Source organism: Symphalangus syndactylus, chromosome 6 (genome assembly GCF_028878055.3).
Source record: "Symphalangus syndactylus isolate Jambi chromosome 6, NHGRI_mSymSyn1-v2.1_pri, whole genome shotgun sequence".
NCBI lineage: Eukaryota > Metazoa > Chordata > Mammalia > Primates > Hylobatidae > Symphalangus > Symphalangus syndactylus.
Window position 1 is genome coordinate 64,523,958 of NC_072428.2, and position 17,900 is coordinate 64,541,857.

General features: G+C 40.7%; 1 protein-coding gene across 21 annotated transcripts in view; it reads right to left on the reverse strand.

Annotated features, from left to right (window-relative positions):
• Nucleotides 1-17,900, reverse strand: part of DLG2 (discs large MAGUK scaffold protein 2) — a 2,194,174-nt gene that overhangs the window by 275,279 nt on the left and 1,900,995 nt on the right. The window contains exon 1 of one of the 21 annotated variants that reach the window (XM_055281271.2): nt 7,435-7,504. The exons of the other annotated variants lie outside the window; for them this stretch is intronic. Within the exon in view, the coding sequence (XP_055137246.1) occupies nt 7,435-7,471 (37 nt within the window). The 5' untranslated portion in view covers nt 7,472-7,504. Of the gene's footprint in view, nt 1-7,434; nt 7,505-17,900 lie in introns of those variants that run through there. 21 annotated transcript variants of the gene reach the window in all.

A 17,900-nucleotide genomic window follows, 5' to 3' on the forward strand; every position in this document is an offset into this window, starting at 1 on the left:
ATCTCATCTAGATGACTTAAATGTTTGCTTTTCACTTTAACAGCAGGGAACCCATTTAAAAATATTTTTCAAATAAATAAGGACTCCTAGATATTAATGGAGATGCAAATATGTCTGGAGATTAATGAATTACTGCCACATCCTAAAAGTGGCCACTAGAGAAAAGAGGAGTAGCTGAAGGTTTTGTAGGGGCTTAGTCACATAGTCCAGTAGTAATAGTTGGGAAATGAGTAGAGAGGGGATAACAAAAATAAAAACAGTTCAATTAGTCTAGATGGAGAAAAACAGCCCATAGGCTAATTGATTATAGCTGTCATGACAGTTGATTATAGTGTCTGTCTGTAAAAACACAGGGGGAAAAAAGCACAGAAAAACTCATGGCCTGTTTGGCTGCCTACAAATAGATGATGCAATGCAAGCCAGCCCCTCTCTGGTAAGAAACAGAGTGAACCCAGTGACGTGGCAGTCTGGTAGGAGGCACTGTCTGCTGACACAGAAAAAAAGATGGCCTTGCAGACTGTGGTTTGAAATGCCTTAGGAGCCAGGTGCTAGGTTACCTTATTGTGTTTAAAGACAGAGCCTTTGGGAAGTATCTTTTCTGTGTGCAAAGGACTTACAAACGATGATACTCTTAGGGATACTGACCCAATAGTAAAGGAACAATCCCTGTTCAGGTCTATCTTTGGGAATAAAGATGGCTTTACCTTCAAACCTGCTCCGCACTCCCTCTGGGGGTCCATTATGCTCAGGGGGACAAAGACAAGTGCAGCACATGCTTTTGGGAGAACAGATTGATCACAAACAGTAAATTCATTTTAGTTTAAATTCTATAGGTGCACAGAGGAAAGGGAACTCTCTCCGCTGTGGGCAATTGGGAATAGAGACATCTTCTCAGAGCAGATCTTAAAACGGCTTCTAAGGTCATTAAGAGTTTGTTAAGGCCAGGTGCAGTGGCTCATGCCTGTAATCCCAACTCTTTGGGAGGCCAAGGCAGCCGGATTACCTGAGGTCAGCAGTTCAAGACCAGCATGGCCAAGATGGTGAAACCCTGTCTCTACTAAAAATACCAAAAATTAGCCTGGCATGATGGTCCAGCTACTCAGGAGGTTGAGGCAGGAGAATCGCTTGAACCTGGGAGGCGGAGCTTGCAGTGAGCTGAGATTGTGCCACTGCACTCTAGCGTGGGCAATAAGAGTGAAACTCCATCTCAAAAAAAGAAAAAAAGAAAGAAAGAAAGAAAAAAAGAAATATCTCACGTTCTGGAAACAATCAGCAGCAGTTCTTGATGGCTGGAAGATCGAGGAAATGACAATGGGTTTCTTATTTTAGCGAGGTAAGTATATTGGCAGGGTGGAAAATGGACTGAAAGGCTGAGAGGGAGGTGAAGTTGGGAAGCCCAATTAGGCAGCTGTTATAAAAACTTAAGTCAAGATGAGTGGGATTACTCTCTAAGAAGACAATATTGAAGAAAATGTTGCCCTGGGGTAAAAAGAATAAGGAGCAACTGTGTTCTAATATACTGTAGGGCCAGCTTGCATCTCCTAGCCCAGTCCAGCCACCAGGCAAGTGAAGGTCACATTCTTGTCCAGACAACTGCAGCTGGAACTAGTTTTGATCTCAGAATCGGGCACCTAAAGGCACTAGAGCAGCAATTCTCAACCCTGCCCATTCTTCACCTGGGAAACATTTTTTAAATACAGGTGCCTCAACTCTACTTCAGACCTACTGAGTGAGAATCCTTGAGAGGAGATACAGTTTAAAAATACCCTGCACAGCCAGAACCGAGAGCCATGGCCCACACAGCAGTCAGGTCTAACAGTGACTCTTATTTGGTGTCTTTCTGGAAAAGTCTATAGGTGTATGCATATGGCAGTGGGGACACATTGTAATGGATGCAGTGTTAGAGGACTGAGAAGCCCATGAAGCAAGCTGCTTATTCCAGGGGAGACATCACTATTAGCAGAAATGGAAGAGGGGCCCTGCCACTATGTGACTTGAGTGTTTTGATCTTGAGAGCTTTGAACATATCTTTGAGCACACTCAAAGGAGATGTCTTAGTCCATCTGTGCTGTTATAAAAATAAAAACAATTCTGAGGCTGGGTACTTTATAAAGAGATTATTTTGGCTCACAATCCTGCAGGCTGTACAAGAAACATGGCACCAGCATCTGCTTCTGGTGAAGGCCTCAGGGTGCTTCCACTCCTGGCAAAAGGGGAAGGTTAGCAGGCATGTGCAGAAGTCAAAACAGTGAGAAAGGAGGCAAGGTGGAAGTAGGTTCCAGGCCCTTTTTAGCAACGAGCTCTGAAGGAATTTACTCAGTGACCCCCAGGGAGGGCATTAATCTATTCATGAGGGGTCTGCCTCTGGGACCCAAACAACCCCATTAGGCCCTACCTCCAACAGTGGGAAAAAATTACAACAAGAAGTTTGGCGGGCAAAAATATCTAAACTATAGCAGGAGGTGTTCCAAAAGAATTTGGGGGACTGAATTTATAAAGAATATAATACAGGTTCTTAATCATCAATGACAGTCAATAAGGAGACAGGAGAAAACACCAGTCTTAGCCTTCGTTCCCAACAAACAGACTGGATAACTTCCATCAAGGTGAGTCCGTATATTACACGCTATCTCCACATCCAGAACTCTTGTATACTGTGAACAAGAAAATCTTAGTAAAAAGAATGACTTTCAGCCGGGCGCAGTGGCTCACGCCTCTAATCCCAGCACTTTGGGAGGCCAAGGCGGACAGATCACCTGAGGTCAGGAGCTCGAGACCAGCCTGGTCAACATGGCAAAACCCCATCTCTACTAAAAATACAAAAAATTAGCTGAGCATGGTGGCTTGTGCCTGTAGTCCCAGCTACTTGGGAGGCTGAGACACAAGAATCGCTTGAACCCAGGAGGCGGAGTTGCAGTGAGCCAACATCACGCCACTGCACTCCAGCCTGGGTGACAGAGTGAGACTCCGTCTCAAAAAAAAAAAAAAAAAAAAAGACATTCACTTAAGTTATTTAAGTTATGCCTGAGAAGCTAAAACCGTTTCTGTTTCTCAAGCTTTTCCACTACAAAAGGTACTCCAAGTGTATTGTGTTCTTTACCTTTTTCAAGATTCTCAAAAGCCCAGGGAAATAATAATTACAACCTACAGATGGAGGAATGAGGTTCTAAAAGCTTCATAGGCTCAGTAAAGACTATACAAAGTAACTTGGGAAAGCACACAGAGCTAAGAAGTGATGGATCCCTCCCTGAACCCATATCTGACAAAGCCAATGCTGGTAACCACCACAGTGTAAATACTTACATGTGTCTCCAGAATTCACAGTCCGTCTTGAATATAAGCACATTGAAATGAAAGAGTAAGTAAAGTTTAGGATTATCTTTGACTCCCTTCTTCAGCCCTCCCTGGATAGCCCTTGTGAAGGCAGCATTTGAGAGAACTTCTCTGCCACATGCTGATTCCTCTCACCACGGGAAGAAACCAACCTACCCTGGGAGCCTGAGAGCTCTTTGAGTATCTATGGGTGAATCAACTAATCTGATTAATTGTTTTCAGAAGTGGGGAGCTGGGTACTGAGGAAGGGAAAATTTTGATGAGAAAGAATCTGGGCCTTTAGCACGTGAAACATGAGGCTCAGAATTTAATGACTTGTTCAAAGTGAGATTTTAATAGACATGCTTTAACCAGCTATTTTGGACATCTTATACAGGCGAGAAGAGAAGGGGGATAGCAGTTGGCTAAGCTATAAGGACACCTGTAAGGACACTATAAGACTGCAAACCAGATCAGTGTGAATGTACAGGTTAATTAATTCATTTAAGAGACCCTTACTGTTGAGTAACTACAGACATTTATTTGCATGGTTCCAATATGCATGAATTTTCATTATCACGATTTAATTGAATAGTTCCAGTCCCTCAACAACACAATTCAAACTTTAGCTACCACAATATATTAAGTATGAATGATTGCATAAGGCACAAACCTGCTACTAGCTCTTCAATTCACAAATTTCTACACAATAACACATGCGCATCATCATCAGTGACTCATGTCAATTCTTTCAAGGTCTGTCAGTGACTGGTCACTGAGCACCTGCTGTTCACTTCACAACACAGACAGTAAAGCACACGTGTTTTGCCTCCTTGTCTCCAGTGATAAATCCATATGACATTTTACAAAAATGGATAATTCAAAGAGGGAGTTTGTCAGCAATGAGGAAAGCACAACAAGAAAACAAAAAGTTATGATGCTGTAAGTGAAATTCAGATGCAACAACGAATTATAGAAGATACAGCTGACTATAGGAATGTCTACCTCAACACTCATTGAGAAATTCCACATATGCAGCCAGAGGAACTTAGTGAAGGCAAACTTATGAACATAAATAAAGAAGGTGACTGGGATATAAAGGATGAAAATGTCGCAGATAATATGATACTGGTAAAAAATTTCACATTAAAGAACTCTTGTAGGTATTTCAAAACACAAAGTGCAAAGAATAAAAGGTTGCCAGATGATTAGAAAAAAGTGTGACAATTTGCCAAGGCATATAAAAAATACTTGCTGTGTATCACAAGTTACATGACTGACAAGAAGAAAAAGGCAAGTACTATTCCAACTACTCTTTTTTTTTTTACAAAGAAATAAAATAATTTAATTTTCACTGTTTCTAATATTTTAAAGAACAGCATACTAATAAAATATTATTTTACTATTTTTTATTTCCCTATATATCTAACAAAAAGATAATTTTTAACATTTTGACAAAAAATTGGAAAGTGTATGGGTCAATCATAGTTTTTCTCATTGATCATTACGGTTTCATTCTTATGGTCTCCCACTACCATGCAAAGTAAGAATTTTCCTGTTTTAAGTGCTAAGCATAAGAAGACATGGTCCCTACCCTCATGGTGGTCTTACAGCAACAATTAATTCTAAAAATCTGTGATTGTTCTATGTTTAATGAGGGTGCTAGCCTAGCTCAAGGCACTCAAAAAGCCTGTAGAGGAGTTGTGGGAAGTAAATTTGGTAGGGGATATGGAGAAAGTAGCAAAGGAAGTACTGATGGGGGTGAGCACCAAGTCTGAGGAAAATGCAAATCTCCCCAGTCCAGCAAGTTTACCTCCTCACCTCCAGAGGCGGGGTGGGGAGTGACTCCGGGCTGGTTTTTAAACTGGCTGCCAACTGCTCAGCTGTTATGCCAGATACATACTAATTGCCAACAGAATGCAGAGACACAGGTTCAAGTTCCTTCTCAAAAGTAATACAGAAACTTGAAATGCTAACAAGTGCCACCCTCAGCCAACTTAGGTGAATAAACTTTCTTAAAATCAGTACAAAAGGTTTGGATGCAAGTCTCTTAGTCCCCAAAGCCACAGAAATGCAAAGAAGCATCAGGGGCTGCGACAATATACGTTCTTAAGGAAATACAGTTATAGGAGCATATGAAATGACGCATCTGGCTTTATGAGCTGGCAATGATTTTTAAGTCCAGAATGCATATTATATTGCACTGTTTTTCCATCATAAAACATTTAAAATTTTTTATTTATGGCCCTTACCAAGGAAGATGTGTGGCTATGTTATATGTGTGTGGATGCAATTAGGAACAAAGCTACTAAGAGATAGAAGCTTCCTTAGGATTCATCTTGTCCAACTTCTCATTTTAAAAAAAAAAAAAACGGCCAGGGGTGGTGACTCACACCTGTAATCCCAGCACTTTGGGAGGCCAAGGAGGGCAGATCATTTGAGGTTAGAAGTTCGAGACCAGCCTGGCCAACATGGTGAAACCCCGTCTCTACTAAAATACAAATATTAGCTGGGCATGGGGGCGGGCACCTGTAATCCCAGCTACTTGGGAGGCTGAGGCAGAAGAATCGCTTGAACCCAGGAGGCGGAGGTTGCAGTAAGCTAACATCGCGCCACTGCACTCCAGCCTGGGCAACAGAGCAAAACTCTCTCAAAAAAAATAAAAAAATAATTAATTAAATTAAAAACAACAAAACAACAAATGAGGTGAATTTAGTCTAGCGAGGCCAACTGCCTAGCTCCATAGTCAGATTCCTGCATCATTATAACAACAGCTGACATTGAGTGAGTATTAGTTTGTGCTGGGTGCAATGCTGAGGGTTTTACATAAGAAGCATTATCTTGGGGCGGGGGGCAGAAATGGTAGCTTACGCCTGTAATTTCAGCACTTTGGGAGGCCAAGGCAGGTGGATCACCTGAGGTCAGGAGTTTGAGGCCAGCCTGGCCAGCATGGTGAAACCCTGTCTCTACCAAAAAATACAAAAATTAGCCAGGCATGGTGGCACATGCCTGTAGTCCCAGCTCCTCAGGAGGCTGAGGTGAGAGAATCACTTGAACCTGGGAGGTGGAGGTTGCAGTGAGCCAAGATCGCGCCACTGCACTCCAGCCTGGGTGAAAGAGTGAGATCCCATCTCAAAAAAAAAAAAAATATATATATATATATATATAAGTAAAAATAAGAAGGATGATCTTCAGAAATTATAAAATAGTTACTACTACCATTATCATTTTACAGGCTTATGTTATTCAGCTAACCATGAGACAGCTGGGATTTGAATTCAGGCAGAGCAATCTGAGCTGACATTCTTAAGTATGAAGCTATGATTGTTAAAAATTACCCTTTCCAGTTACTTAACTATGTGGCCCAAAATAAGGTAACCATGCCCCCTGGAGGACGTTAGAGTCTAGCTTTCCATATACTACTACTAATCTTTAAACAACCACCAGAATGTAATACCCACTTTACTGATAAGAAAACTGAACGCGTAAAATAAAATGGTTTCCCAAGGTTGTACAGTTTACGATTGGTGAAGGCAGAATTCAACATTCAAGTCTGTCTGGTTCTTTGACACACGTAAGCCTGCCTCCCTGGATTAGGACTAGGCTTTCCCAAAGCACGCTCTCTGGTTTCTACTTGAACGGGACTTGCATACATTAAATATCTGATCTGAAATCAATGTGGATCCAGGTATTGCTGGAACCAATTTAAGTCTAAAGCAAATATTTCACATTCCTTAATCAATCTCTCCGTGTGTGTGTGTGAGAGAGAGAGAGAGAGAAAGAGAGAGAATATCAAGGGTCTTGCAGTTCACATGAGATAGTCCTACTGAAGAGGCCAGTGGTAAATCAGACTCAGAGTGTGATTTTGAGGTTGCATTTAGGTGAAGGAAGAGAAAAATTCACTGATTGTTGTTCTCACAGAACATAGATAGCAACAGACATGAAAACAGAGCCACTGTAGAAAATGTCTGCAAGCAGTGGCTACTAACAAATAGCAGGGAAAGGCCGTTCTAGGAAGGAAAGGGAGGAGAATCTGCTGCCCTCTTTTCATTTTACTGGCCACACCTCCCCCACATGGTCTGTCAAGAGAAACAGGTCTGAGAAAAGCAGCATGATTCTCACCACAGCTCTTTAGCAAGTTTCCAGGGGTTTTCAGCATAGCAGGCAGCTGCTTCCCAAATTCAGCTCTGTTCCCTCCTCCTGGTTGAGCTGCTTGGTGTATAAACTCCGCCCGGCCAGCACACACCTCCTGACGCTCTTGAGTGGTGGCCAAAGCCTGTTAGGAGTGAAGCAGGTAGGGCTACCTTCCCAGGCTAGTGGCAGAGCTAGTTTGAGATGCTTTGCAACACAAAAAAGCCAGTTTGAAAGATGGGATTATTGTCTCCCTTTTAAACGCTGTAACAAATCACTTCCAGATGTTGGCTATCTCACTCACCTCTTTTTCTTTCTCTTCTCAGTTAAAAAGGCTTAGTCCTGGAAAAGTAGAAGAGGTGAAAAACCTGCCTGGGGAGGCTGCTGAAGGACGCCAGGAAGAATTCTTATCTCCAAATTCGATCCTGCCTCCCAGCTAGCTGCTGGTGTTTGAAATTCCAACTCTGAAGTGTTAGTCTGGTATCTTCTTTTAAAATGTAGAAGAGAGTAAACAAAGTTATTCACAGTGTAGTGTTAATTCTTCAGCTGCAGGCTGGAATCTGCTGGCTCCCCTTAGGCAGGAAATGCCTGCTTAAATCATCCCTTAGGTGGGAAGAAAATTCAAAAAGGGAAGGTTTTTGGAGGTGGGCTTTCACTAATTTCACCTTTTTGCATGTCAAAACCAAGAAATAAGGTCCTCTCAATCTCAGAAATTAATCTTTGTTTTCATTTAATTTGAACCAGGAAAACTTCTAATGCCAACATCAAGACTTTGTCAGTTAAAGCGTTTCTTAATATTTTAGGATGAATAGCTAAAACTTGGAAATCAGGACGATTTAGATTCCTTCCCAAAACCATTTTCCAGGTACGCTTAAGGACTTTTGTTTTGATTTGTACTATATATGCATTTGAAGCCAAAGCACAGATGTGGATATTCAAGTTTTAATGGTTGGCCATTTGATTAAGCAGAGTTCAGACATTTTCACTTTCCCTCTCAACATTGATTATCTTTGCAGTTCGGTTTAACAAGGCACTGTTTCCCAGCGCTATCTACTGCTACCCAAATCAGCTGTGGTGGTCACCATGGTAACCACCCACTCATTTTCCCTGTTATTTCACTTTGTAACACTTAAAGAGCAGTGCACAGGCTAAAAAACCCTATGGAGGGGGAAAAACCCTCAAATAGGAGTCAATCAAGCTCACCTGAAATGCAGAGTCATCTAAGTGTAAATGTTTTATATTTTTTAAAAAAATCAGCTATGAATATATTCATCAGAAACAAATGATCACTAGGAAAACAACACTGAAGGGTTGAATCTGCTCATAGCCTGGTGACTAAAAACATTTTAAAAGTGTTTTTTAGGGATAAAATGGGGTTAACACTAACATTTCTAACTAATCTTGACAAAGGGCTTCTTCCCTCGATGGGATTGAAAGCTGTGGAAGTCTCCAGGGTTTTAAGTTAAATCATAAAACCAAACAAGGTCTGTTTAAACCACACCTACGGGCTTGGGATTGTATTTTTCCATATGAATTTCCTTCCCTCCCCACACAAAAATATTAGGAGAAAAGTTTTTTTAAAAGAACTTTCTTTCAAAGCAGTATTTTGCTCATTTATTTTATGATTGGTTATTAAGTCTGCCAATCATAGGTCTAAATGACAAGGAGGTATGGGAAATCAGATGAGTCACTGAGCCAGGCAGGAAGGCAGGTATTCAATCAAACCCCCCAAAAAGATAAGGGCTGCACAAGTGTAGACCTGTAGACCATCTCTCTGTTAGACACAGGTATTTGACCATTGCCAAATAGGTCAGCCACAAGTGGAAGCTAATCTTGATGGCAAGTCAGTTATTGCAGACCCTGAGAGACAACAGATCTGCCTGAAAACAAACAAACAAACAAAAAAACAGTGCTTTGAGGAGTATCATGAAGACTTTCCGTTTCTCTGCAGGCATCCTGATAGCATGCCCCTTTTGGCTCCTAGAAAGACGACAATAATGACCCCTTCAGATGAACACTCTCTTCCTTCCCACAAATGTCTGTTGCATCTAAGACAGGTGTCTTACCTCTTCCCAATCACCACCACGGATAAAGAATAATTGAAAATGATTCTGCCACCATTGCAAAATGATTCTACTACTTCTAGTAGAGAACTTGTGGTTTTCAGGGATCAGGACTCTCCAATTCCTCTGCTCACTGAAGTTGAGATTCTGTGTTGTTTTAACAATATAAGAGCAGCTCCTATCACTTTTCAAACTGAACAAGCTTATTTTCATAGCCTCTACATAGTCTACATAGATAATTTTATTCAACACAATCAACAGTCCACTCCTTCCCTGGTTGAGATTGCCTAGGGACAGATTTTGAGGGTGATGCCGATAAGTAAGTCGTAAGGGGCCTCCTAAACAGACAGGAGACTTGAGGGACCCAGGGTTCCAGAGTCTGCCCTATGTAGAGGCCACAGTGATTGTTGTTCACAGCCATTATCAGCTGGTCCCTCTCCACCTTCCACTCTCCACCACCCAAGGCTAATGTGGTGCACAGGGGAGAGGTTTATAGGGAAAACTCGGTGGAATCAGGTGCAACAGGATGCCCTTGGACTGTGAGTAATGCAAACATTGACATCTGGAAAGCCTGGAAGAGTCATTATCACTTGGCTCCCCTTTGCCTTCTACTGGACACCTCTTCCTTCCCAAAAGTTCCCAGGATTTCTTTGTGACTTTTCCAAAGCTCCCTGCTTCCTGTTCTATTCAAAAGCCTTTCCAATTCTAATATATTCCATGTAAAATATAAAATGGGTGGAGTGGATGGGGTGCAAAGCTATCAGATTCGTTATTTGATTTAAAGTTTAAGACTAGGGAACATGGAGACTTGGTTCTAGTCCAACCTCAGAAAAATCCACTTCGGTGATTTTAGTCAGATTATTTTCACTTGGCTTTTTCATCTGTCAAACTATATATTTAGTGAGATCAAACAAAAGGAAGTTCTCTGTAAAGTTAAAAGTTTAGTTCAAATTTCAGAGGCCACAGAACTATTATACAGCTGAAGTCATACTATAGATTGCAGAGTTCAGCCAAATTCATGGATTTTACAGGGCATAAAGTCTTTGGTTAGTGGTATCGCAATTCTGGTGATATGAACTAGAATCTTCAGCCTCAAACCTCCACATCTAATCAGGCACCAAATCCCATTAATCTTACCTCCAAAATGTCTCCCTACTCTGTATGTCCCTCTGTTGCCACTGCCACTGTCATGAATGCTGCTGTCTCCAAACTTGTTCCTTCCCTCTTATGTCACGTTCCCTTAGTGCATTAGCCACACCAGCAGTCAGAGGACTCTTTCTAAAATACTCACCTCATCTTCTCTCTTCTCTGTTCAAATCCATTGCTGACTCCCCATCAACTAGAGCACAAAGCCCATGTTTTTAGTAAAGCACATAACATCTTCACAATTTTGCTTCCCTAATAGCCTCTCTTCTCACCATCTTCTTCCTAGAAAACTTGGTGACTTTATACAGACAGCTCTTTCATCTTTTTTGTACACTCACTTTATTCATTCTTCTAAAGTATACTCAAACACTGCTGCTTCTGGGAATCCTTCCAAACCTCATAGACTGAGATAATGACCAACCTGCTATTCCCATAGCATCTCCTATATGTCTCTTATTCCAGCATTTCTCACACCACCCTGCAATATTTTGGATCCTTGCTTGGCTGAAGGTTCCACTGGTATGACCCAGCATAGCATTTCTGATGGCCTGGTTTGAATAACTCACAAAGGACTTTGCACAAATCCCTGGACACATCTAAGCAGTTCTGGGGCAAGGAGTCATTCTTCCCCTGCTTTCAGCAATGTCATGCTGGCAACACTCTTGTCTTAGGCCTAAATCACAGGGCCTTCCTCCTTGAAATAGGCTCAGTTCCTGGGAATCCATTTGGTCCCTGCACTTTAACTTATAACTGAACAGGGATTTAACAGCACTTATGCCAGTGTTTGCAAAACAGTGGTACACAGTTGTCTTGCCCAGGAATAAATTAAGGTTGGTAGAATATTGTTGCCCTGTTTTCTTTCTTTCTTTCTTTCTTTCTTTCTTTCTTTCTTTCTTTCTTTCTTTCTTTCTTTCTTTTTTCTTTCTTTCTTTCTTCTTTCTTTCTTTCTTTCTTTCCTTTTTTAATTCTTTCCTTCTACAATGCAGGCATGATTATAAGCGTTGTTACTTCCACTAGGTAACTTCCAAGATAGGCTACTATGAAGATATCTTAATAAATTATTTTAGACAATGCTAGGTAAAAAAAAGTTCCACCCAGGAAAGACGTGTGTAAGTCTGTAAAGTATATATTTCTTATTTATCAACTGCTCCACAGGCAAAGTTAGAAGGTTTAAATTCTGACGTTTGGACATTCATTACCACTAAGGATAATATTGTACGTTATTCTGCAAATGACTCTAAATACAGCATTTAATGGTGGGGTGGACATGTTTCATTCAAATCTAAAGCTAAGGAAGGGAAGTGGACCTTATTAGGCAGAAGTTTCCTATGGTACTTGTGACAGTTACTGAATGAAAAACAAAGGTAGAGTTTTCCAAAGCATATTTCAAGCCATACAATCTCTGTGTGGGACAGCCAGAGCCTTCCTGAAAACGAAGCACTCCAAGCTTCCTCAGGTTAATCAAGCCTAATAATACAGGAATTACTCTTCCTCAGCTGGGCACTTAAACCATGAGCCTGGAGATAGTACACATGTGAAGGACCTGCCAAAATGGACTATAAATCACATCACTTTGCATTAAGTTCTTCAAACCAGCCGGACCAGTCTTCACCATTCTCTGTGAGCTGAAAAACACGGGATCATAGTTCTCAGGGCTGCAGATAAAATTCTGCAGCAGTCAATTCGGTGGAATTGATGAAGGCGGCAGTCAATTCAGTGGAGATTCTAGACATTAGACTCCAGTCTGGGCAAAGTTGAATTGGCAGTCTTTGTGCATCTTAATAATTGAATGTTTTACAGTGAATCTGAGTTGCCCATTTCTATACAGATTCATTTATTGCTAAACGAACATATGACCATTAAAATATGTCTTCTTTTAAGAAGTACGAGCACGATACTTTATACACAATAATGTCAGATCAGAAACCAAGTAACTTGTATCAGAAAAGTAAACCACTTTATAGAACCAAAAATAAAACAAAACAAACTTTTTTTTAATTGTAGAAACCAAGTTTACTAAGGAAAAACACAAGAGATTTTTAAAGAAAAGATATTAGAACAAAATAGATATTACTACTTAGGGTCAATCATTGTGAGTATGTTGGTCATTTCCTTCTAGGTGTTTTTTTATGTTTTTGTTTTGTTTTTTGTTTTTTACAATGTTGAGGTCACATTACATCAAAAAAATGTTCACTTTACTGTTTCATTTGCTGTAATTGCACACATTTTCCTGTTAATACCTCTTTGTCAGAAGCATTTTAATAACTCCTTAAAATTTCACCGAGTAGATACATTGTAAATTACTTAACCATTTCCCATTGTTGAAAATTTATAATACAATATTTCAAATTTTAAGAACAGATACTTAAGCTATAATGTATATGATTGTGGGAGACCAGAATATGCCTCTCCAAAATATAAACAATTACTGAACTAAAGACAATCAAGAAGAAGCAGATGTGGAAAAACTTTCTGCCCTCCATTTTCCTAAAAGCAGCACATAGATTTACAAAGACGAAGGTATTCTCCCCCCATCCCTGCTTTTCTACCAGGGAGAACAAAGGTTAACCGCTGAACACAACTTTGGACCCCCATCAGCCTGGTCATGGTACCAGGATAATCCACAATAACAAGCTTTGCTAACTAGCCTTTATCTGCCATTTATTTGCCTTCCTACAACCTGTTCACTGTGCCTGAAGAGACTCAAAGTCCTTTTCCTTCATCTTGTCACTTCTCTAAAAATTTGCTGTTTCTTGTTGAAGATGTTACATAAGCTGAAATTCAAAGCCACTTTTTTGAGAATTACTCATTCCCTGGTTGTCTCCCATGTGCATATGAAACCAGGGGTCTGTTCCAACTAAGAACCTATAGGGGTCATTCTTCCTTTCTCAGCATGATTATTCCCAATAAGGGAGCCTTATTAGGTCCCTAAATTTTAGATGATGAAACAGAAATTAGCAAGGGTCAAAAACATCTAAATAAAGCTCATTTTATAAATAGGGTAGTGGTTATGAGTTTATTCTCTTGAGTTAGTATACTCATTGACCTTAAGTCCTGGTTCTGCTACTTCCAAGTGGCCCTCTGTGTTATGTAATTTTCCTACCTCAGTTTTCTTTCTTTTTTTCTTTTGTAAGTTCAGATACAAGTGCAGAATGTGAAGGTTTGTTACATAGGTATCCATGTGCCATGGTGTTTTGCTGTACCTAGCAACCCATCATCTAGGTTTTAAGCCCCTCATGCATTAGCTATTTGTCCTAATGCTCTCCCTCCTCTCTCCCCCGAGCCCCTGACTGGCCTTGGTGTGTGTTGTTCCCCTCCCTGTGTCCACGTGTTCTCGTTGTACAGGTCCCACTTATGCGTGAGAACATGTAGTGTTTAATTTTCTGTTCCTGTGTTAGTTTGCTGAGGATGGTGGCTTCCAGCTTCATCCATGTCCCTGCAAAGAACATGATTTCATTCCTTTTTTACGGGTGCATAGTATTCCATGGTGTATATGTACCACATTTTCTTTATCCAGTCTATCATAGATAGGCATTTGGGTTGGTCCCATGTCTTTGCTATTGGGAATAGTGATGCAATAAACACATGTGTGCATATGTCTTTACAGTAGAATGATTTATATTCCTTTGGGCATATACCCAGTAACAGGATTGCTGGGTCAAATGATATTTCTGGTTCTAGATCCTTGAGAAATCACCACACTGTCTTCCATAATGGTTGAACTAATTGACATTCCCACCAACAGTGTAAAGGCGTTCCTATTTCTCCACAGCCTCACCAGCATCTATTGTTTCTTGACTTTTTGATAATCTCCATTCTGGCTGCCTGCCTCAGTTTTCTTATCTGTTAAATGAAAACAAGAGCTATACCACCAGAAAGGGTTATCATTAAATGAGTGCCTTTAAAGCACTTAGTACAGCATTTGCCACAAAATAGTCATTTAATAAATGTTAGCAACTTAAGAACAATTGTCAGTGTTAGTGCTTTGTTATTATTTGGTATTATTTGTAATTATTATTACTAATAATTTGATTTTGCTGAGCTGTGGCTATGTTGTCAGAAGAGACTGACTGAAATGTACTTACCGATTAATTTCGATCTAATGAGTATGTTAAAAACATGTTTATTTAAGGAGAAAGCCATTTTGTGTTTTTGGATGTGATTCCAGAAAGCATGTATAGGAAGCTGTTTTAGGGAAAAAACTCAGTTGTGGGCTGGAGAAATAATTAAATTAATTATTTAATTAAAACATACAATCTCAAGGTTGGTAGGAAGGGTAATTTTGGGTAACATTCTCCCCTTACTCCATCCAGATGCCAGGCGACCTTCAACTATTCTTTTTTTTTTGAGACGGAGTCTTTCTCTGTCCCCCAGGCTGGAGTGCAGTGGCGTGATCTCGGCTCACTGCAAGCTCCGCCTCCCGGGTTCACATCATTCTCCTGTCTCAGCCTCCCGAGTAGCTGGGATTACAGGCGCCTGCCACCACGCCCAGCTTTTTTGTATTTTTAGTAGAGACGGGGTTTCACCGTGTTAGCCAGGATGGTCTCGATCTCCTGACCTCGTGATCCGCCCGCCTCGGCCTCCCAAAGTGCTGGGATTACAGGCTTGAGCCACCGCGCCCAGCCAACCTTCAACTATTCTTAAATGTCTCTCGTGTTGGGGAGCTTCATACCTACCAAGGTAGCTATTATGCTTAGAAATTTAGTTTTGTATGGAACCAAAATATGTCTTTCTGTAACTTCAACATGTTGATAATAAACTCACAGATAACCCTAAACAAGCTTTTAACAGTGAATTTTCCATGTAGTGAAATGTAGGGGATCACAACTTCTAATGGATTTATTTTGGAATTTAAAAGAAATTGGTGAGAGCCCAAAGGGAATAAAACCAAGTATTCATTATGCAGGCTTTGTGTGTATTTGAGAAGATTTATGTATTCATTATCATGCATGCTTTCCTGCAAATTAAATAATCTAAAATAAAAGGAAAGCTTAATGATTTTTCTCAAGAAAAAATGTCTAAAGCTAGAATTCTAAAATGGCTCCTTTAAAGTTTAGATGGAAGCTCTTTCATAGTTTCATGCTTCAGTTGGGGAGAGGAATGGGGGAAGGAAGCATTGGGAAACATTTTTGCTGAGGTAGAAAGCTCATAGCTCACCTTCTGAGGACATCTGCTTCTCCATAACTGAACCACTTTCTACACAGTAGTGAACACTCAGAAGTATTTAGAAACTGACTCAATGGCTGGGTGCGATGGCTCACACCTGTAATCCCAGAACTTTTGGAGGCTGAGGCGGGCAGATCACTTGAGGTCAGGAGTTTGAGACCAGCCTGGCCAACATGGTGAAACCCCATCTCTGCTAAAAATACAAAAATTACTGGGCATGGTGGTGGGTGCTTGTAATCCCAGCTACTTGGGAGGCTGAGGCAGGAGAATCGCTTGAATCCGGGAGGCAGAGGTTGCAGTGAGCTGAGATCATGCCACTGCACTCCAGCCTGGGCAACGGAGGGAGACTCCATCTCAAAAAAAAAAAAGAAAGAAAGAAAAAAGAAATTGACTCAAATGGCAACTCTGGTAAATGAGGGGCTCTGTGAGTCACTAATAAAACCACTCACTAGAACTTAAAATCTCTCAACACTGCATATCATATCAGGCATGTTTACTATCACGTCACTGAAAAAGCAGGGTTTCTTTGCATAAAGATTAACTAATGTATTTGATATTTAATTTTCAGTCTCTAGCACAGAAGCTGGCAAGTAGCTGGTGTTTAATAGTACTCAGGTGGCTGAATGAGTGAAAATCCATCCCTGGAAGCCATAGGAAGAAATGCTTAGTCCCTCTAATGTCTTGTTACTTCGGTAGCTGCTCAAATATTGGAGGACTGAGACTTACTCTTCTGGCTTCTTCCTCCTCTCTACAATCATCACTTCTCTCTGGCCTAGGTTAACTATGCCCAATTCTAGCCATCATCTTCAAATCCCTTCATCTAAGAAATTTCCAAATGTGCCTTTGCTCATTTGTTTCTCTGTTGTTGCTGCTTTAAATGGATTTAGGAGGATACACGTGCAGTTTTGTTACATGGATATATTGTGAAGAGGAGAAGTCTGGGCTTTTAGTGTAACCATCACCCAAATAGTGAATATTGTACCCATTAAGTAATTTCTCATCCCTCATCCTTCTCCCACCCTCCCACCCTCCCAAGTCTCCAGTGTCTACTATTCCACTCTGTATGTCCACATGCACACATTATTTACCTCCTACTTATCAGTGAGAACATGTGGTAGTTGACTTTCTAAGTTATTTTACTCAATGCAATGGCTTCTAGTTCCAACCATATTGTTGTAAAAGACAGGATTTCATTCTTTTTATGGCTAAATAATATTCCATATCTATATCTATCTATAGACAGAGATATCTCTACATCTCTCTATATGTATCACATTTTCTTTACCCAATCATTTGTTGCCCACACTATTCATAGAGGTCCTGGTGAACTCATATCTGGCATATCTGAGTAACATTCTTTAAAAGTATGCTTTTCAAATTGCAAATCACAACCCAAAAGTGGATTGTGAAATCAAATCAATTTATGGCCAATAATTTTCCCTTCCTTCCTTCCTTCCTTCCTTCCTTCCTTCCTTCCTTCCCTCCCTCCCACCCTCCCTCCCTCCTTCCTTCCTTCCTTCTTTCCTTCCTCCCCTCCCTCCCTCCTTCCTTCCTTCCTTCTTTCCTTCCTTCCGTCTTCCTTCCTTCCTTCCTTCCTTCCTTCCTTCCTTCCTTCCTTCCTTCTTTCCTTCCTTCCTTCCTTCCCTCCTTCCTTCCTTCCTCTTTCTTTCTTTTCTTTTCTTTTCTTTCTTTCTTTCTTTCTTTCTTTCTTTCTTTCTTTCTTTCTTTCTTTCTTTTTCTGTCTCTCTCTCTTTCTTTTCTTTCTCTTTCTCTCTCTCTTTCTTTCTTTCTTTCTTTCTTCTTTCTTTCTTTTCTTTTCTTTCTTTCAGATGTAGCTTTGCTCTGTCACCCAGGCTGGAGTGCAGTGGCACTATCTTGGCTCACTGCAATCTCTGCCTCACAGGTTGAAGCGATTCTTGTTCCTCAGCCTCCCGAGTAGCTGGAACTACAGGCACATTCTACAGTGCCAGGCTATTTTTTGTATTTTAGTAGAGATGGGTTTCACCACGTTGGCTAGGCTCGTCTTGAACTCATGACCCCATGTGATCTTCCTGCCTTGGACTCCCAAAGTGCTGGGATTAC